The sequence below is a fragment of the Motacilla alba genome, chromosome 3, assembly GCF_015832195.1.
Source record: "Motacilla alba alba isolate MOTALB_02 chromosome 3, Motacilla_alba_V1.0_pri, whole genome shotgun sequence".
Taxonomy (NCBI): Eukaryota; Metazoa; Chordata; class Aves; order Passeriformes; family Motacillidae; genus Motacilla; species Motacilla alba.
Genome location: NC_052018.1, coordinates 27,206,044 through 27,227,700, shown reverse-complemented (window position 1 = coordinate 27,227,700; position 21,657 = coordinate 27,206,044). Strand labels below are relative to the sequence as shown.

Below are 21,657 nucleotides of genomic sequence, written 5' to 3'. Positions count from 1 at the left end.
ACAATTCACATGGTAGTTGTGACAACAGGTTATCAAGACAAAGTAGCATGAAACATCAATCAAAATTCATTTATTGTTTTTAAATACATTCTAAAAAAATTCATTTTTGAGCTGTTCAAAGCACAAGGGTTAAGAGAAAAGATGGAAGGTATACCGATCCATTGAAACCTGTGAGATAGCTATTCAATTTTAAAATGTATTGTATCATATAAAGTAATATAAATAAAATATAAATTGTCTTTTTTTTTTTTTTTGATGATACCAAGCAAAGAGATGTTTCTGCATGGTAATATACATAGCTGTACCTCTGAGACCCTCCTACTCAATTTTAACCAGAGTTACAAAGAAAATAAAGCTCATAATAGACAGCAGCTGCAGGGATATATTCATTAGTTTAACACTGACAGCTTTGCCATTTTCTTTTTCAGGTTTGAACTGTGAGTTTAGGCCTTGTGAGGCCAGCAATCCCTGTGAGAATGGAGCTGTGTGCATAGAAGAAATGAATTTGGACGTTTTTCCCCTTGGATTCCACTGCCAGTGTGTGAAGGGCTTTGCAGGTCCACGCTGTGAGATCAATGTCAATGAGTGCAGCTCTAACCCTTGCCTCCACGGATACTGCTATGACAGTGAGTTCAGTCTGGTTACTCACTTTAATGTAGGGTAGTCTTTCTCTTGAAGCGTCTGTAGCTGCTGAGCTGCTCTGGGGAGAACAGTGGATAATTTACTGAAATTTAGCTTGTCTGAAGCTTCACAGCCTGTACCAGAAGGATTATTTTTGCCAAAATGCCTCAACTCCCGGCACTGGGGTTTTTGTGTTCAGGGGGTCAGAACTGTAGCTGATGAGAAATTTTAATGAGATTTGTGCTGTCTCCTTTGATACTTAAATTAACCAAAAACATCTTACATTGTGCATTTCATGAGAGAATATTCAGGTGCTGTCAAAGAGCTCAGGAGAACTTAGGCATTATATGTCATAATTCTAATTAGTGAAAAAAATTCTGTTTAATTTCAACCTAATGTAAAAGGGTGTACCTGTTTACCTTCTGCATGTAACTATGTAACTTACTCTTTCATTGCAAGATGTACTGGAAAGTTTTAAAAGCAACTTGATTACCCTACTATATTCTGTCTGGATTGGCAGGCCAAATTTAGTATGGAGTTTTTATTTGAAAGTTTTATAGGGCTCTTGCCATCTATCTGACACTTTCTACACTTGTTAAAAAAAAAAAAAAAAAGTAGAAGTAGTAATTTTCAGAGGATCTTATAATGCTGACTGGAAAGCTGAAAAACATCTGAAGGTCATGTTGTCAACCCTGCACAAAGCTAGACTATTAACAGTGATAGAACAGGTAAGTCAGGGATTTTTCTAGCTGAGTTTTGAAAGCCTTCTAAGAGGGACCGAAATTCCATAAACTCTTTGGGACAACGTGTTCCACCGATTACCTACTCTGGCAATTCTCACACTCTTCCAGTCCCATCTGAATCTCCTGAGCCATAACTTTTGGCTATTGCCTCATAGTACCTCCTAGCACTACTAAGGGATTTCAGTTCTGTCATTTGTGCAAGTATCCTTGAAGTTATTGTTAAATAGCCCTCTCACTATGAACACTTCCATGAAGGTCTAATACTAAGCAAGCCTGCTCAACTTTTCCTCATAGGGTCCACACTTTAAGCACTGAGTAACCATGTTTGTCTTCTTCTACATCTCTCTCCTCTTTCCTCACATCATTTTTCAAAAAAAAATTATGATTTAAGAACTTCCATGAAATGCATATTTTTTTAGAAAAATTTGCAGGAGACCTGATCAGCCTACTGGTTCCAGATAAGATCTTAAAAACTGAGCTCAAATTACTAAATACATCATCGTCTAAAAATTTCCCGGTTAAAATAAAAATAAAAATAAAAATCTGTTTCAATAAAATATCTTAAAAAGTCTGTCTTTCCCTATCTGGGAATAAGGTGAGTGACTTCATCTTCCATCTAGCAAAGAATATTTCCTATTAAATTTAGAGATATTTTCTATGTAGTCTACATTGGTTTAGAGATATTTTTGAACTGGAATTCAGATGAGCTGTGTTAACGTTTTTCATGCTGATGAAGTGCCAGTTTTGGGGGGAACAGCTTGTCCTTGTGGTGCCTCTGGCTTGAGTTTTATCATGTGGACATTTGAGTTCCTCTACCCTATGTGCACTGGCTGCAGAAAGCTGGAATCCTAAGGAAGCTGGGAGGCTTTTAGCATAGAAATAATGCTCCTGTGCTGAAGGACTAAAAGCATTTAATGAATACAGTAGCAGCTGTGTGTACAGACATGATAGTAGAATAGATTATATGGTAAATCTCAGAGATAATGAAGAACCCAGGGACCCCTTTGAGGTTAAAATAAATGCAAGCCAGCAAGAAGTGCAATTCCTTCTGTCATGAACTCCATATATGGACGGAGCACTCTAAATATTCCTTGCCATTTGGATTACTAATGATGAAAAAGAGACAGGATTCTCATTATTATCTTGTTAAGAAATACACAATAGAAAAATTCAGCTCAAGTATGTTTTTTCTGAATATAGTGGTATGATATGAGGCATTCCTTACAACAACAATAACAACATTAAAAGCAACCAATAAACCAAACATTGTTTAACTGCCATATCTTATTTTGTTATCATTTTAAAGACAGACTCTTAAGTTATTTTGTGGTTGTTTTGTGATAGAAAATTACTCATTACTTATAACATCAATTTTTAACTCATTGATTTATAACTCTTGAATCAAAATATTTCCATTGTATAAATATTTCAGTACATGAATCTGCTTTCATATTTAAAAGGCATTTTGAGACCACATTTAATTTATTCCAATTTCTTTAACATGTCCACACCGTTTAAGTAAAGCTGGTCTTAATCTTTTCCAGATAGCATTCATAACTGGAACTTAGTAAATTACTACATTCAGTTGTTATGAGTCTTAGTACTAAAGTTCAATCTCTGTTGCAGTTGTCGATGGCTTCTATTGTTTGTGCAACCCAGGATATGCAGGATTGAAATGTGACCAAGACATTGATGACTGTATAGTCAACGCTTGTGAACACAATTCTACATGTGTTGATCTACATCTGGTTAGTAGCAATTTTTTTTAATTAAAATGGTTGTTAAGTTATCATTCTAACATCTAAAGCAATCTTTTTCTGTGTTCTAAACCTCCTCTTGATCCATATATCCATATATCAAGGTCTTTATAATCTTACTTTGCAGACACTGGTATTTTTGTTTATTTGTAATTTTATAAGCAGTGGGAAAGACGAATGTTTTTATCATTTAAAAGCAGTTACTAGGTCAATGTGGTTATACAGGGAATTCAAAAGGCACAGAAAATTTTATACTAGATATGTTTATGACCTCATTATAAGTGACAGGAATACTCATTTGCACCAATTGCACTGTCTTTAAAGGGACTTAAAAACTATCTTACCCAAGAAAACTGATTTACTTCAAGTACTTCAGCATTTATTTTCAAAATTCCACAAATATATTCACTTCAGAGATATGAATTGTGTTAAAAATTACATGTCTTAGAAATAAAATCATTCTATCACCTGATTCCTGCATGAGAGGAAAGAAGACAGAGATTCAGATGGTGTAAACTGCAACACCAGAGGTGGCCCATGTTCTTTGTCACTCCTTCCAGGAATCTGTCAAGAAGCAATTTGTTTTCATCGTACTCAACAGAGACGCTAAGATCATACAGTAAGAATATTTCCCTTAAGAAGCACTCAGGCTGTCAGAGAAATTATCAGTTAAAAAAAAAAAAAAAGTGGAAGAAAGGACAGCTTTTTCTTTCTTATTCTAGTTTTTACCGGCACATTTGTGAGAATACTAAACTGATAAATGTAGAATTCAAATTGTATTATGAAGCTTAAATGTAAGTGACTTTATATGGAATGAACTAAACATCTAATCACCAACCAAAGATCACAGAGGATGTAGGCAGCACAATCCACAGTTCAGCTGCCCACCATTTGAATCTTCACTTTGGGAGAACTGAACAACCCTGTAGGTACCACTGACTGCTGCATTATTGCTAAAAGTGTTTGTAATTTAAGGAAGTCTGAAGTGTATGAGAGGTGTGGGTTTTGGGGTTTCCCTTGCTTGGTTTCTTTGATTGATTTGCTTTTTTTGTGGTTGGTTGGTTGTTTTTGCTTGCTTTCTTGTCTTACTACTTACATAAAGAAACTGCATTTTTTTTTCCTGACAAATCCTGAGGGTAACCTGCAATTGTCACTATTTCCTAAACTTGAACCAAACTTAGCTGCTTCAAAAGAATTTTCTCAAATTCTCTAATTTCCATAGCTACTTCTTCTTTACACAGTTGGAACACTTTATGAATTGCACAATATTTTGGAGGGTTTTTTTAACATGTTTCAAGAACTAGTCAACACCTTGGGCATAATAAAGTGCTTGATATGGAGACCACAGTTTGTGACACTTTTGTTATTGTCTTTGGATGCTATTATAAATGCGTATTTTTCTACCACTAGACTGCAGTTAATATTTCAAGATCTCATACTGGACACATATTGCCATCTTAAAGTCATGCTAGAGAGCATTCCTCTAAATATATTCCTCTAAATATATATACAAAATTAATTTTATGCCTCCCATTCATGCGTTGTCTTATTCTGTTGGAGAGTGTTTCAAATGTTGACATTACAGGTACTATTCCTAACTGCAGCTGATCCTGTAACTGCGACTGACAAAATGGAGTTCTGTATGTAGTTTAAACAACATTCTTCCTAAAAAACAAGGAAGTGGATAAAAATACAGATTTTTTTAAAAAAACTAATCTCTTTTACCTATTGAGAATTTTGGCTATGCTTCACCAAATGAGTTGAAATATTAATCCAGGAAAATTTAATAATTTGGGCAAAAATTAATATGACAAAGAATAGTAGCCCATTACAATTTGAAACACTGATTTCATTTTTTCTTCTTCACATGTCTTTCAACCATTGTTTTTCCTTGATTTATTTGTGTTTATTTTTGTTCTGTAGTTCCTGTATATTTCTCACCTTGTTTGTCACAGACCTATGCAATTTTGTTTTAAATGGAACACAGCACAGCAAATCACTGAGATCCATTCAAAGTACTGTTTCTGAGAAAGCATGACATTCAAAACATCAATGTGGATACAGTTAGTATCTACAGAAAATAAATGCTGTAGAAACCTAACGGCAAAGTGTCATATTAAACTCAGTGTTTGATCCTTTTCAGGCTTTTTCAAAAGTTTTCACCTATGTTGTCAATATTACAGCAATCATTTATGTGAAAGGATTCATTTTTATGTTAGGTAATACACATAATTCAAAATCTTCAGTATTTTTTTTCTAGTACAGGATTGTACTTTGACATTTTTAAGAGACGATGTAAGAAAATTTCACTCTCAACCCCTCCCCCCCACCCTTCCCAACCAGAATGGATCTTGCTAAGTAGAAAAGTTATTTTGAAAAGAAATTGTGAATTTCTAGTATTATTTTGCTATAATAATAATAATAATTCATTTTTATTCAATATCTAAATTTCTCCTTCTCTATTATTTTCTGGAGTATAATTACTTAAACTAACGTTTATCATATATGTTTCGGAAGTAACTTTCATGTGGATCATCTTTTAAGTTGAATCTAGAAGGGGACCTAAAATACTTGGTCACTAAGTGATTGCATTATTCAGTTTCATTGTGACTATATTATTTCACATACTGTGTCCTTCTTATCGTATTCTTTATCAAAGTGTATCAAAATTTTCCAAATCATATTACCTGTTTATACATCAGGATTCCTCAGATCAACACAAAGAGGATTAATGAACCAACATATATTCATAAAAATGGAAGAAGTCTCATCCCTTCTCCTTCAGCAGCTGTAAAAAACAGATAATGAATTAACAATCCCCTTGAAAATTAATTTTCAACAATCTCTTCCTCCTCTGAAAAGTAAAAAACTGGAGGATAGGAAGTAAGTGAAGTACAATAAAGGAAGATTTAAAAACAGATGGAGATCTCAGGAGTTTCATAATTTCTGCATCAAATACCATTTTCTTTCAAAGTTATATTACAGCAGCCTTATTATACAAGTCAAAGACCAAAGATCTGAATGTGAGAAAGAATTCCAATATATGCTCTAATTGCAACATATATTTCACAGACTTTACCTTGGCTCTCCAGGTGGGGAGTGGCATTAAACAACTGGACAGTGGGATGAATCAGAGAATAATTTACTTTGAAAAAGATATCCAAGATTGTTGACTCTAACTGCAAGCCTGATGCTGCCCAGTTCATCACTCAGCTATGTCCCCAAATGCCACGCGTACACACCTAGTAAATACCTTGAGGCATGGTGGCTGAATCTCTTCCCTAGACAGCCTGTTCTAATGATTGACACCATTTTAATGAAGATATTTTTCCTAATATCTAGTCTTAGCTTTCTCTGGTAGGAGATCAGGATAGGTAAAATACAAAGTTTAATCACACAACTACATCAACATAAGGAGAGTCTGATTTTCTACTGCATCTGAAAATTCCAGTTTCCCAAGAGTTATACACCAGCAAGTTATAATATGACAAGCTCTTAATGGTTCCCAGCCCAAATAAATTCAAGTTGACTTCTATGTGACTTAAACTTATGCATTGACCTCATTGAGAGTACCCATGGTGTGAAACTGTGAATGCGGGACAAATAAGTTTCATATTTCCAATTACACATACTAGACAAGAGCTATACAGCAGTTGTAGCTCACCCAAAAAACTAGCAACTGCAGCAGTACTTCTGCAAAGTTTTGCTGCTGATACAACTCACTGTGCTGCTCTGAAGATTTGACTTGCCATCCCCGAAATATTTAATCTTCCATTTATATTTAGTGAAAAAAATGGAACAGTGTCTTCATAGTCCTTCAATAATAGGTTTTTTCAAGATCTATTGAAATGCCTTCCTCCTCTGCCTTGTACTATAATGGATATAATAGTAAAAAGACTAAAAACTTAGTCATTATTGGGTGTACTCCTTTATGCTCTAATAAGTCCAGTTGAGTCAGAGACATTGGAATACACAAAATTAACTATTGATTTACCGACGTAGGATAGTGTCCTTGGTGTTGATCTGTGGTATTATGCATTACTTGGATAGAGTGATTATGATATTTATGCTTTACTCATCTAATTGAAAGATGATTTTGGCAAACAAGTATCATATTTCCATTTATTTGTTTTATTTATGACATTATTTTAACATGTTTTAGTTAGATCTTTTTGAAAGAAGATGCAGATATATATATAAATTTGTAAGTTCAACCAACAATAGTGAAAGCCTTCTATTATCTTTTTTAACTAAATTTTAAATACCCTACAGAATGAATAAAACTGTCACAGAGTGGAGGAAATAGAGATTAAGAGAAAGTTAAAGATTGGCTTTCCAGTGAGACTTGTGAACAGAAGGCAAATCGATATGGTAAAGATACAGGAAGGTAGTCCCAGATGGTGTGCTTTAAGTTTTGCCCACAGTGACGAGGCTGGACAGACAAAATCAGTGACAGTAGGGAAAGAAGTGAAGAACTTCACAGCATAAGGAAGAAGCTGGAGAATTGTGGCTTACTTGTGGAAAGCATAACCCTAAATTTGATTTGTGCACACTATGGACACTAACATTATGCTTGAGGTGGGAAATTAAGAGCTTGTACCTTTGAAGACGTTAAAACACTGGCAGTGGTATTACAGAGACTTGAAACTACAAAAATGTTATTGATTCATAAGGAAGGGAATTCTAAAAAGACATTTAGCCGCAGAGAATTAGGTAATGGCATGTACTTAGCAGACCTAGAGAGCAGAAGGTCATGGAAAGGTATGGGTCCACAAGGAAATTGTTCTGAAACAAGTTAAATGGTGAAATCCATAGGTACTCAGTCACTCTCTGAAAGCTTCCCGTATATGTCCTTGCCACAAAACACACAATAATTAACTGGAAGATTTCATTAAATATGAAATACATTATCCATATAGCAGCAAGGGGGTTTTCTTTTGCTTAAGGTATATTAAATAGCTTTGCACTTGTTTGCTTTTCTAGAGAAAATGTGAATGTTACTCCCACTCCATCAATTATGAATTACAGTATGGTGTCTCTTTCACAACAAAATAAGATCTGCAGGAATAAAGAACAATCTCTTATTTCTGTTTGTATAAAAAAAGAAAAAAGTGAAATAATTCACATAAAACATGTACAACTGACAAGTAATGTATTAATATTTGTCGTCCAAAGACTAGGAGGTCATTTTTTAGTTTCATTAGGTCTCTTTAGCTGCTAATGTCTTCAGGCTTAGGAAAATTATGTAGCACTTGGAAAGGAAAATAGCCCAGAGAAAGACTTGTTATCCCATTTCTTTTAGTTATTTTAGAGTTCTTCAATCTATCCTCCTTTAGATTTTAATATTCTTTTTCAAAAATTCAGACTAAAAATTATTTACTGTGAGTATGATGAGTCACAAGAACAGGTTGCTCAGAGAAGCTATGGATGCCCCATCCCTGGAAACAACCTGATCTAGTGGAAGCTGACCCTGCCCACGGTCCATATCTTGCAGTATTATTTATTTGTTTGTTTATTTGTTATCATTTGATCTCTATCCTTTTTCACTTATGACAATGGAAAAGAGGGAGCTGAAGAACACCCATGACAATTTACCAGGTCTTGTATTACTGGGCACTGAGTTACTTGTTGTAAGAGTCAGTTGCTCTTGTTTCTGTTGCTTAGCTAACCTCTTTGAGAGAAAGAAAGTAAAAGCCAAATTATAGTAAAGATATACCATGTTTGTATAGAATCTGTTTTATTTGCATAAAATAAAATTCTGAAATATGCTGAGATATTTCCCAGAAAAAGCAATTTTCAAGATTATTCTAATAGTTTATCCTTTTACAGGAGAATTGGCTCTGAAAGCAGTGGTAAAACATTTAATTCATTTAGTGAGTAATCATATTAATTAATTTCTGCAGGTCTGTTATGCAAGATTATGCCAGATGTGGTTGGAAGGAAATCAAAACTCTTGACCAAAGTTTCCTTTCAATAATCATGATAGACTTTGAATATTTCCCCATTACTCTCCCACATTACTTCAAGTCCTGACTTCAAACACATTTTGTAAGGGCTATTGAACCCCTAAGTAGGGACACATCTGCACGTACAGCTATCAGAACTAGTGGCTAACCAGAAGCTTTCTGAAACAGTAATTATATATGCATTTTCTCCTTTGAGACATGGTGCCAAGGCTTTAAAATAGTTAGGCATCTTCATCACCTTTAGGATCTGTTATAAAAAAACAAAGCTTATTTAGAGTTCTCTACTAACATTTTTAATAATTCATGAAATTTTTATGCTAAGGCAAAGACTTGATATATTGCATAAATGCTTTACTATGTTTGTTTCAGTACAACTTTAATACCAGCCAGCACTCCCTGAATGTCTCAATAAAATGTATTTCCATCCAGACTAATTCTGTTCTAGTCAGACACTGTATCTCTCATATTTCAATCTAGTGCTCTTTTTGAGCTTAATGTGTATAGAAATATGTTTCTTTTTATAGGCAAAGCAGATTATTTGAAGCAAAAGCTTCACCACATTAATGTAAACTCACTTTCTTAACAAATATGTATAATGTAGTCTGAAGTATGCAATTTCCCTGGGAAAAATTCTGAATTTCATATTTGGTTTTCACTCATTCACACATGCTCAGTGGAACCACTGAGTGTCTGGAGAACAAAAACGACTGAGATAACCAGGTGACATGAAGACATGAAGTAATTCTTTGCATTACACCATGTTTTTTGCCCTTTTTTTTTTTTTTTTTTTTTTTTTTTCCCCTAACTGAGGAAGTGCCAATTAATGCCACCTTTTTTTTCAGGAATTGCTAGACCTTCTGTAGTGGGAATAATGAAAAAAAAAACAAAAACCAAACAACCAAACCCAAAAACAAACCAAGAAAAAAAATATAAGAGAATTTCATCAGAACTCCCCCTGAGGTGAAACCAAGAAGCAACAGAACATGAAAAGAATTTATGAATTTCATTATGTATTTTTATTTAATGAGTATGTGGAATAGGTTCACTTTCCTTGTAGCAGATGAGGGACTGGGAGTTATGCCAAAAAAGTGTCCAAACCAGCTGAGCCTGAAGCACTCAGCAGCACAACAGAGAACAGCAAGTGGCAGTACAGGGGGACTCCATGCTGGGGATGCAGGCCCCCATCTGCCAACACTACCTGCCATTTAAGCAGGATTGCTGCTTTCCAAGGGCTTGGATTTGGGGTGCCGTGGTGAGACTAACAAGGCTTGTCCAGCCCTGGGACCATCGTCTCTTGCTGGTCTTCCATGTAGGTACTAATGACACGGCCAGAGCAGACCTGGAACACACCAAAGGTGACTCCATGTCTCCAGAAGCATGATAAAGGACATGGTTGCTCCAGGGTTTTTCTCTACAATCCTGACAATGAGAGGAAGTGCTTGAGAGAGTGTGGATAAATCCTATTGGTCAACAACTGCTTACATAACTGAAGAAATTACAGACTCAGATGTCAAGCAAAGGGTGCAAGTGATCTAGAGACACCTTCTGATAAACATGTTGGGACTGCCAGGGCCCACTTCTCTCTATACACAAAAATAAGGAGGTGCCAAGAGGACAGAGTCATAAAGAAAACTATCACACTTTTTCTGAGAAATTAGTCTGAGTGTGTGCCCATCTGAGGTGCCAGTACATTACCCTGCAGCACCCCAGCAAGTAAAGAAGACAGAGCCAGACTTTTCTCAGTCCACAGTGGTCCCCAGTCAAATAGGCAAAGGCCACAAACTGAAATAATGCTGGGTCCATTAAAATGTAAGGAAAATCTTTTTTACTATAAAGGTAACTCTGAGATAGATTGCCTCAAAGTGAGATATCCATCCTTGGATTTATCAAAAAATCAGCTGGATGTGGTTCTGAGCAGCCTGTTATAGTTGACCCTGCTGTAAACAGGGCAATGGAACAGGGGAACTGGACAATCTCCAGAAGTCCCTTCCAGTGCTCGATTTTCCAATACAGAAACTTGATACCTGAATCTCATCAAAACACCTACAGTTTAATGTATACCTTCCACAACAGTGATATAAATCTTTACGGGAATGGTTTACAGATACAGAAAGAAACAAAAATAGAGTCCCTGAACTGCATTGCAGAAATATTTTACATTGACAATTGATAAAAGGGTGGTTCAGACTTGTTGAAACCACTTAGGTGGACAAAATTACGTCAGCAGAAAGTCGCACTAAAACATCTCCATTAGAAGATGCAGCAGTAGTTTATTTAACAACTGTTCAACTTGAGTGCAAATGAGTATACAAGGACAGGAAGCTCAAGTGCTTTTGATCCAATCTTAGAGTAAAAACATTTAAGATTGACTTGTGTGAGCATAGAATCAGACTTTTAGTTACTAGTCACTAGATTATATGTGACAAGGTCACATTTCTATGCTTTTCTTACTTAAACAAAAAATGTTCTGTAAATGGATCTTTAAATTTAGTTATGTAGGTGCTTTACTGAAAGAGTGAAGTAGTCACAGTGGTGGCATTCTGTGCAAACATAGTATGTGTTGATCAGAGCACAAGGCATCAGAAATCCAAACCCATTTCAGATTCCAAAACTCAAGAAGGAAAAATTCTGTCCTTTTTCACTCATATTTTATAGTATACCTGAATTAAGGGTATTACTGAATTAAGGGTATTACCTGAATTAAAGGTAATACTACGTTAGCAAGCAACACAGATAACCCCAGAGTGAAAAAATGAGTCTTGAGAGCTGGCTGCAAACTACATACTTGTTTGGAGGGAGAAGCTTGCTATTTTTTGGACTTATTGAGAGCATTAGGTTGGCACATTTTCTGTTTCAGTTTCTTTCAAAAGTGATTGGATTCGTGTGCCCTGACACCACTGCATGACAAAGCACATTTAATTGAGGACCAATGAGAATATCATGTCCAAAGCTTAGTCCTTGGGTAAACTAAAACACTAATGAGTCAGAACCATAAGAACCGTGACAACAAGAAGCATATGAGCACATGGTCAATTTTCAATTTCTTTGGCCAACAGATTCATAAGGGACAAGTCTTCTGAAACAGCAGTTTGTGATCTCAGTATGGACAACAGCTTGGAAATCTCTGGCTTTAAGTCTGTCCCTCATTAGTCAGCTGAGATACTCAAATTAAGTGTAAATGTACTGATTGCCTATAAATGTTGTCCATATGTTTGCCTGGTTTTGTGCCCACTGGAAAATCAGTGATCCATTTAACACAGCGATCCATTTAACACAGCCAGACAAAATGTGCCAAGTGATTGAAAGAGTTTAACTCTTACTGGTCCATAACACTGCACGTCATACCACTTCAATGAAACCCAGCATCTGTACTTGGAAAAAACTCTGCATATTGTCCCAAGCCCTAAGAGATGTCAGAAACTAAATTTAGACTGTTCTTACTGACAATCTGCCTTTTGGCAGGGGTATACTATTGAACTGAACTGAATCATGAAGGAACCAGCTAGCTGTTAGCAGTGCACTGACAGATACCACAGAAAGTACCATGCCGTTTTCTTTGAGAGGTGAGTGCCTAGATGCTTTAGGTACCTTCATTACATGATAAGCTTGACTTATATCTCAGCGTAACATCTGTCTTGATGCAGTTTAGTTAGAGATAGGAAATACAAGCCTAGTAAGGAGTTATTTTCAGTTCCTTAATTCTGAGTACTACAAAGATATTTTGTTTCCTGATATGTGTTCCTTAAGGTGCTGAGTAGTGCTCAAGAACCTCACTCAAATGAAATCACAGAGATATAGAAACAATGAAGAAAAAAGAAAGAAAAAGAGAAAGAAAAAGAAAGAAAGAAAGAAAGAAGAAAGAAAGAAAGAAAGAAAGAAAGAAAGAAAGAAAGAAAGAAAGAAAGAAAGAGAAAGAAAGAAAGAAAGAAAGAAAGAAAGAAAGAAAGAAAGAAAGAAAGAAAGAAAGAAAGAAAGAAAGAAAGAAAGAAAGAAAGAAAGAAAGAAAGAAAGAAAGAAAGAAAGAAAGAAAGAAAGAAAGAAAGAAAGAAAGAAAGAAAGAAAGAAAGAAAGAAAGAAAGAAAGAGAAAAAGATCACTGGTGGAGGATTTCAAAAGTTTTCAAACTGGTCTGGCTTCTTTCAGTTTTTGAGTGTGTAGGCTATATCTGAAATGTCCTTCAAAACAAGTATCTGCACTTCACAGATTTTGTAGGACTATTTTAGGGTCCAAAAAACTGTAAGCAATTTCTCATGTAAGATTAATATTATCAGATGATTTCTGATTTTAATATTTGCAAACTCTAATAAAATATATGCAGTATTTTTAAAAATAAGCTCAGAAATATCAAACTTCCTCTTAAAATTAGCTTAGTCCAAAAATACAAATATAGTGTAAGAGACTGAGTTTCATATATTGAGCTGATTTGGGGGTGGGGGAGTGGGGAGGGGTGTTTGGGATTTTTTTTTTGTTTAGGGTTTGTTTTGGTTTGGTTTGGGGTTTTTTTGTCTTTTGTTAGGAAAAACAATGTATTTTGTACAGCAGTGAAAAATGCAATACACTTTTTGATTTACTCTGTTGCCACTTGCTGGTTAGTTATACATCTGGGATGACTGTCACTAAATGATTTCTGAATAAGTCCAAAACTGAAAAGCATCTGCAAGCAAAAGTCCCAGGGCCATAGAGAACAAAAATGCACATTCTGCATGTGTACCCACAGGGGAAAGACACAAAAGGCATATCAAAGAGTCTGGCATTTTCATTTTATTACCTAGGCAGCATTCCCAGTCTCCTCTGGCTATGGACATATGCTTTTTAGTCAGGTTGTGATACTTGTTTCATGCTTGAGGAATGAACAATAATTGAGACAGTGTTTTTTACATGCTCTAAATATGTCAACTTTGTTAGTAACTGTAATTATGAACAGTAGGCCAAGTACACCTTCTCACAGTACCTGCTACCATGTGGAAATTCAGATCTTTCTCCTCAGCCTTCATTATGTACATCTGTAGCTTCCAAGTTCCCAGCTTTATATTGCTTCTGTTGGTTTTGGCTGTATTCCCAGTTTGTTTTCCTACCTTCCAGGCTCAGTTTTTCTCCACTAAACCTCTGTCAATAAAAAAAAAAAATCTATACTAGTTCTGTTAGTACCTGTGTGCCTTTCATTAAGAGAGATTAAAAGAATCTTAGGTTTGTTCTATGTAATACTGAATTGTAACTGACCAAAGGGAGAGAAAGGAACTGTGCAAAAGCAGCAAGTTTTTCAAGTTTTTAGTGTGATTTTTAGCAATAAAAATATCTCTTTGCCAAATTAAAAAAAAAAAAAAAAGAAAAAGGAAAAAAAGACTAGGGAGAAATTGTAATACTAATCATGGCTTTCAGCATTATAAAGAATGAATCAAGAGGTGCACCAAGACACCACCAGTTTAGGTGGAGTTTTTGCAGTCTCCATTCCCAACTGCTTAGCATGATAAAAATTTAGACAAAATTTGGGTTTAGACAAAAAAAAAGCTCAAATAAATGCACATCAGGAAAAAAATATTCAGAAATTGATTTTAAAACTGGGTAATTAATGCACAATAGTTGTTTGATATAATACCAATTTTGATCCAGTTGAACTGTGTTGAATGTAATGGATGTTAAGAAAATTCAGACTTTTACAGTCTTAGACTATTCTCCTGTCTTTGCTGAATATATCTCCCCCTTACAATAGTTATCTAAATCTTTCATTTTTTTGAATTGCCCCAATTATTCCATTGCTGCTGTCAGATGTATAATTTTTTTATTATGATGCTTTTGATTCTCAACCCCAAAATTTCCTTCAGTTTCTAAACTGTCAGATAAGCAGAACACACATCAAACACAGCCTTTATTTAGCAAGGGTATATCAGAATATCTTTGTTATCTCTTTTTGTTTCTAACCTGTAGCTGGGAGAAAAATGCACTGCAGATTTAATTTCTATGTCAAAGTTTAACCCCAGACAGCAATTAAGCACCAGAGAGTTGCTTGCTCACTTAATATCCTGGTGGGACGGGGGAGAGAATTGTAGGGCTAAAAGAAAGAAAATTTGGGTGCTGAGAAAAGTTTAATGATTGAAATTAAATCTTTAGAGAGAGAGAAATATTAAATCCAGGGAAGACAACTGATGCAAATGAAACCAATTGCTCAACACCAACCAACTGATTCCCAGTGGCTTGCGCTACTAACCCAAGCAGTAGACCCCTGGCCAGTTTTTCACCATTTTTGTATGTTGTGCATGGCATCACAACTGTCCTTTGGTGAATCAGGGTCAGCTGAGTCCTCTTACAGCCTTGTGCCCCCCAGCCTACTCAGTAGCAGGAGAGCATGAGAAGCTGAAAAGTTCTTGACTTAATGTCAGCCCTGCTCAGTGACAACTACAATGCCATCCATGCTATTCTCATCCTAAATCCAAAACATAGAACTGTACCAGTTACTAGGAAGAAAATTAACTATATCCCATCCAAACTAGGATACTTAGGAAACATCATTCTCCAGAAATGTAAAAGTCACAGCAATACGCACGTGGTTATAGCTGAGAAATTGTATATTGGGAATATCTCCAGGCCATGGTTAGAGTCATAGAATCAGCTACGGTAGAAAACACCTCCAAGTTCAAGTCCAACTGTTAATCCAGCGGTGCCAAGTCCACTAAATCATGTCCCTCAGTGCCACATCTACACATCTTTTAAGTACCTCCATGGATGGTGACTCATCTACACCCTGAACAGCCTGTTTCCCTGCTTGATAACCTTTTCCACGATTTTTTTTTCCTTGAAATCCCATCAAAACCTTCCCTGGTGCAACCTGAGGCCATTTCCTCATTTCCTGTCACATGTAACTTAGGAGAAGACACCCATTCCTACACCGTTAACTGTGCTTTCAGGCAGTTCCAAGGCGTGATAAGGTCCCCTTGGGCGTTTATGTCTCCAGGATAAACAACCAGTCCTCATGAGAATTGTGCTTCACCTGCCTCATTACTTAAGTACCTTTTATTATGCTGCAATTTCTTTCTAATGGAATGGTCATTCCAAACATTTTCTTACCTTTTTCTTTTTCCTTTTACAAGTCTCTTTTCTTTTAAATGTCCCAGTTGGCTTCTCACATTCATGTTTTTGATGGACTATTCATTATGAATTAAGGATTTGTATTCTAAATAAGCACCATCCTGTTTGTCTTAGAAAATTGAAACCTCCTTCTTCATCTATTATTGAGTACAATTGTGGCAGCTAATCCAGAAGAGTGCTTGTACTGTTTTTTTCCATATATATCAGTAAACAAATATTCTTTATTCCTGTTCAGATATTCATGCTTAATGAAATACCAAAGCAGCAAGGTGTTCTTTTTATCAAGTACCTCATGATTTCTAGATGTGCAGAATTTAACAGAGCTCTGCTGTGTTTTTTTCTGCTGTATTATCTTTCCAACATGCACATATTATGTGAGTGAAAAAAGAGCAGGAACAATGCTTTAAATAATTTTTATTTTTAAAGTAAGTTCTAACGTTCAGTGTTTTAAAGCAGTAATATTTTCTACATTTTCATACACTTTTCAGAAACAACCATTTAATCAGAGATAAATAATTTATTTATATTTGTATTTTAACAATTATACTATCATGCACTTCCTTTTTAAATCAACTGGTTCTACGAAACTGGTCAAATTTTTTCCCACTAAGTTAACCTTGATACTACACTTTTAAAAATTGTATTCTAAAGTTTTCAGTTAAAGTTAAGAAAAAAAAAACCAAACAAAAAACCCCCAAAAACCTGCCTACACCCAGAATAGTACTGATTTAGTATCAAAAATTAATTTTTTTGCTGTTGTATCAACTTAGAATTTTACATTCTTCTGGGCTATGGTCAAAGTGAAGTAGTTGAACCTATAATTTAGTGGGACATATAAAAAGTAAAAAGAATTTTAAATATTGTTTATTTAGAAGACAGGTAAATCTTTGCTCTTTTGTATCTCAATATCTTTAATAGAATATTTTAAGAAAAGTTATGCTGTAGATGCAAAAAGATCCCCTCTGTCTCATTCTTTCTCTGGTTCTGATGCCTGATTTCCCACCAGAAACTGATGCCTTGTGAAGGCTGACCTAGAACAGAGACTAGACAGAGTTAAAGAATAAAGAAGGTATTTATTAAAAGGCCCTAATGGATACACCATGGGCAGCACAAGAGCCCAGTCAGGGCTACACCCAAGATGAACCCAAAATGGTCACAAAATGGACGACCGGTCATGATGTCTTACTTTTAAAAGTTTTCGTCCATTAGCATATTGGAGTTAATTGTCCAATTATAGCTTTAGGTCATGAAGTCCCATCTTTCTTGCTTTTCTCTCTTCAGTCCACTGCTGTTTATGCTCTTGGGCCTGAAATTTGGATTGGTTGTCCTTGGTCCCAAGCCAAAGAAGGAATTGTTTCATCTCCCTACTCTGTGACTCTTCACAGAGCTTACCATCCCTTAATAGGAAGCTCAGAACTACACACTAAAGCAGCACAGAATATGAAAAACATAAAAGCTAAAACTTAAGACATCATTTCAAAACATTATTTTGAAACTATATAGTTACAAACAAGTGGAATGAGTTTCAGCAAGCACTTTATACCAATGTTTTGTAAAAAGAGGACCCTGGCATCGGTTATTATGTTTGCAAATGGTGAAAAATGTTGAGGAATTCCTGAAAAATAAGTAATTTGTGAGAATAACATTTAATGCCAATGTATTCTTTGGATAACTTTTATTTGAGACTGCACTGAGAGAATTAATATCCTTCTTTATTAAACCACATGGAGTTGTAATACACAGAATCACAGAATATGCTGAGTTGAAAGGGATCCACAAGGACCATCAAGTCCAACTCCTGGCATTGCAGAGCACTGTTCCAAAGAGTAACATCCTATGCTCAAGAGCATTGTCCAAACACTTCTTGAACTCTGTCAGACTTAGTGCTGTCTCTGCTTCCCTGGGGAGCCAGTTCCAGCCTCTCCACCATCTGGGAGAAGAGACTTTTTCTAATGTCCAACCCAAACCTTCCCTGAAACAACTTCAGGCCATTCCCTCAGGTCCTGTCACTGGTCATCACAGATAAGAGATCAGTGTCTGCCCCTCCTCTTCCCCTCATGAGGAACCTGTAACTGTGATGAGATCTCCCTTCAGTCTCCTCTTCTCCAAGCTGAACAGATCAAGTGACTTCAGACATGACTCATGAGACTTCCTCTCAAGGACCTTCACCATCTTCCTTGCCCTCCTTTGGACCCTCTCTAATATTTTAGTATGTGAATGTGTTTTGAGTTTCCAGATATTAGCATTTTAATATTATTTCACATAGAATTTTTGTATCTCAGGAAAAAAAAAAAGAGATGACACTGTAGGAGAAAAAAGAAGAGTAGGGATCTTGCACATAAGTCTTGACAAACCATGGTCATATATTTATCTGCCTGAGATGGCCACTAGAAAATACCCTATGGTGATCTCTCACAGTGCTCTCGCAGTCTTTTTCTTTCAGCCTGCAGGAAACACATTTCTCCGCAGCATTCCTCATTTCCTAATTTAACCCATTCACAGAAGATGATCAAAATCATATTTGATAAAGATCTAAAAATGCTAATGAAGATTTTTTAGTCAGAGTTTCTGTCCCTTTGTGCTCTTGTTTCTCTGAATCTTCAATTTTGTATCTGTCTTGCCTATCCTTTTTTTCTAATGCTTTCTATTTAAATCTCTCTGATTCAGTTTATCCTCCAGGATCCACCACTATCACCTCAGATTTCTGTTAGGTTTGCACTTCAAATTTGGGGTTTGTTTTTCGCTTTTTGGTTTGTTTGTTTGTTTGGATTTTTTTTGGGTTTTTTATCCTGTTGGCTCATAATATCCTTCAGAATCATCCCCTTAGCTGCAATGGCTGCACAAATCCTACCCTTCATCCAGTTCCTGCCAGGGTAGAATTCTACGAGTAGGAGAACTGGCTACATCTTTAGTGGTGCAGAGAAGGAGGGAGAAAGAGAGGAGAGGGGAGAAGAGAGAGAAGAGAAAAAAAAGAAAGATGGTCAGTGCTCTAATAATGACATAATTGCAATCACACCACTAGGGAAAGAAAAACAATATATCACATTTGTATAAAAATTTCTGTCACAAATTATCTTTTTGTGTGGCTTATTGATGAGTTGCTGATCCCATCAATATGCTGCTGAAATCCGAAGCATGAAGAAAAGCTTTAACTTCGCACCAGCATCATAAATTGTAATAGATTTAATAAATAGGGTTAGTGGGTACAGTGTTTGCAATATCATTAAAAAGTGTGAGCCTCCTGAAGTCTTGTAGGCAAGCACCTTCAATATCCAGAAATAGAATTTCATTAAAGTAATAAGAGGGAAACTCCAGGAAGGCCCGAAAAATGCAAATTGCAAAAGATTGCCCTTAATAAGATCAAGCTCTCCCAGGGAGTGGAAATGAGACAGAAAAAGTTATAGCTAAGATTAAATATTTTTACAGCCTTACAAGATTAGAATGAAAGTCTTTATATTTCCTGCTATCAGAGAGAAAATCCTTTTTTTTTTCTCTCATATGAAATATGAGCCAACATGTAAAGAGTGGTTAACCTCTACCATACCAAATACAGATTGAACCATAAAATCCAAAGTCATAATTTCTTAAAGTATTACTTCCCTAAGCTCACAGTATATTCAACTTACTGCACAAATGATTGATATTTTATTGCCTCATCCTAAATAATACTAAAATTAATTTTAACTCTGTGTTAGGAAAATAGAGAAAGAGGGGAAAACAGCTCAATATTTGAATGTGAAGTATTAGGTTAGGATTTTATTGTAAGAATACTATTCCCTTTTCTCCTATCTGTACAAATGTTTCATAATGGAAATCTCTTTTTAACAGTCCTTTAGTATGCTGAAAAATCTATAATTAACCTGTAATTTTCAGGAAAATGAGAAACACATCACTGAAATCTTGAGCTAGTGCTCTTAAAATCATGTTCTGATTTGCAAGACAAAGTACAGCAAAGACATTCTAAAGCAGGGAGGGAAAACCTGAGACTGGTATAGTTTTATAAAAAAGAGGAGGGCTGGTAATGGTCTTATCCCTCAGTTTATCTAGTTTGTTTCTATTTTAAAGTTCCCTTCTCTCTCCCTCTCTCTCTTCCTTCTAGGAAACTGCATGTTTAAAATGGTGGTAACCTTAGGAAAAATAAAATGCATCTCTTTTACTTCTTTTCCAACAACTTATTTCTAAATTTTTTAAGTGAAGTTTAGTTTTAAGAAAAAACCTCAAAAGTAAACTCTCATTGATTTTTCAATTAAATAATTTGGATTTCAAAAGATTACTTGTACTTGACTTTTGGTGACTTATTTCTAAATTGTGTTATGCAACAACTAAATTAGACTGTTGGACACAATTTGTGCTTTTCCCAGAAAGTATTGATTCTTATAACAAGCCATTCTGAGACCATAAGTATTACACAAATTCCCTTGCAATCAGAAGCTGTTATGACTTTTTCATTTGTGGATGCAGCTATCAGTAGGTGACCCTGATAAACAGACTGATCCAAGTTTTTAGTGTCTGAACCAACTTCAGTTATACATTATCAAGCAGTTGCATACTATTAGTTTTGGTAATGGAATGTTGTGAGTGAAGAAAAGGTGAAAGAGTGCTGAGATTTGGTTTCCAATACAAAGAACATGTATCAAACATCTAAAACACTATTTTTTCCTTTGGTCTTGGAGTAAATTCCAGAAAACAGGGCTGTGTTTAGTGCTTCAGAATTTGGAGGCACTGGAGTTTCTGCTTTGGGAAACTCAACCTATCTGGTTCCAGGTACCCAATGTCCTTGCAGGAGCTGTGACACTGGGCACAGAATGACAAAACTCTTGATAGAAAAGATTATGAACTTTCTCACAAAGACATTCACATTCCCTGGGCATTAGCAAGTGTCTAGAAGTATGAGGTAAATATATGGGAAAGTTTTCACTATATTTTAAACTTCTGTGCTTATTGTTCTAACTAAAAAAGTAAAGATTGATGGCATATCTCTGAAAACAAGCACAGCCAAGCCACAAGAGTCGCAAATTCAGGCGAGTGGGGATCCATGTTCTCAATCTTCCAAATTACTTTCTTGTAATGTAATTTATTATAATGCAATGTTCTATAAATTTAAAGAAGGGATGAGTGAAAGTTTAAAAGAGGAGACTTGACATCAAATAATATTTTGAATCTCTGGGTGTTTCTAAGGATATTTAGTTTGAAGTATTTTTGGAGCACCCTGTTTCTTCAACTTTCCCCTACTTTTGAGCCAGAGGTTGGCAAAAATGGCCATTTGTGGTGAATGAAGTGTACTGATGTGATAATAGTTGCATGCTTAAGATCTGAATTTGAATGAGCTGCTATGTTAAGGGAGGAGATAGCTTTGTTTTATGGAAACCAGTAGTCCATCTTCGGCATTTTCTTACTTTATTTAAAAAGTTACCAGCTGCAACACCAGGTTCGTCATTCAAAAGCAAGATGTTATTTCTGTTTGTCAGTACCTAGACTATTCCTTTGG

At 35.6% G+C, this 21,657-nt stretch overlaps 1 protein-coding gene across 4 annotated transcripts in view; it reads left to right on the top strand.

The window, feature by feature from the left end:
- Positions 1 to 21,657, top strand: part of EYS (eyes shut homolog) — a 789,226-nt gene that overhangs the window by 311,938 nt on the left and 455,631 nt on the right. For all 4 annotated transcript variants that reach the window (XM_038131819.1, XM_038131820.1, XM_038131818.1 and 1 more), the window contains 2 exons: positions 429 to 626; positions 2,991 to 3,112. In XM_038131819.1, coding sequence (XP_037987747.1) covers positions 429 to 626; positions 2,991 to 3,112 — 320 coding nt within the window. The remainder of the gene's footprint in view (positions 1 to 428; positions 627 to 2,990; positions 3,113 to 21,657) is intronic.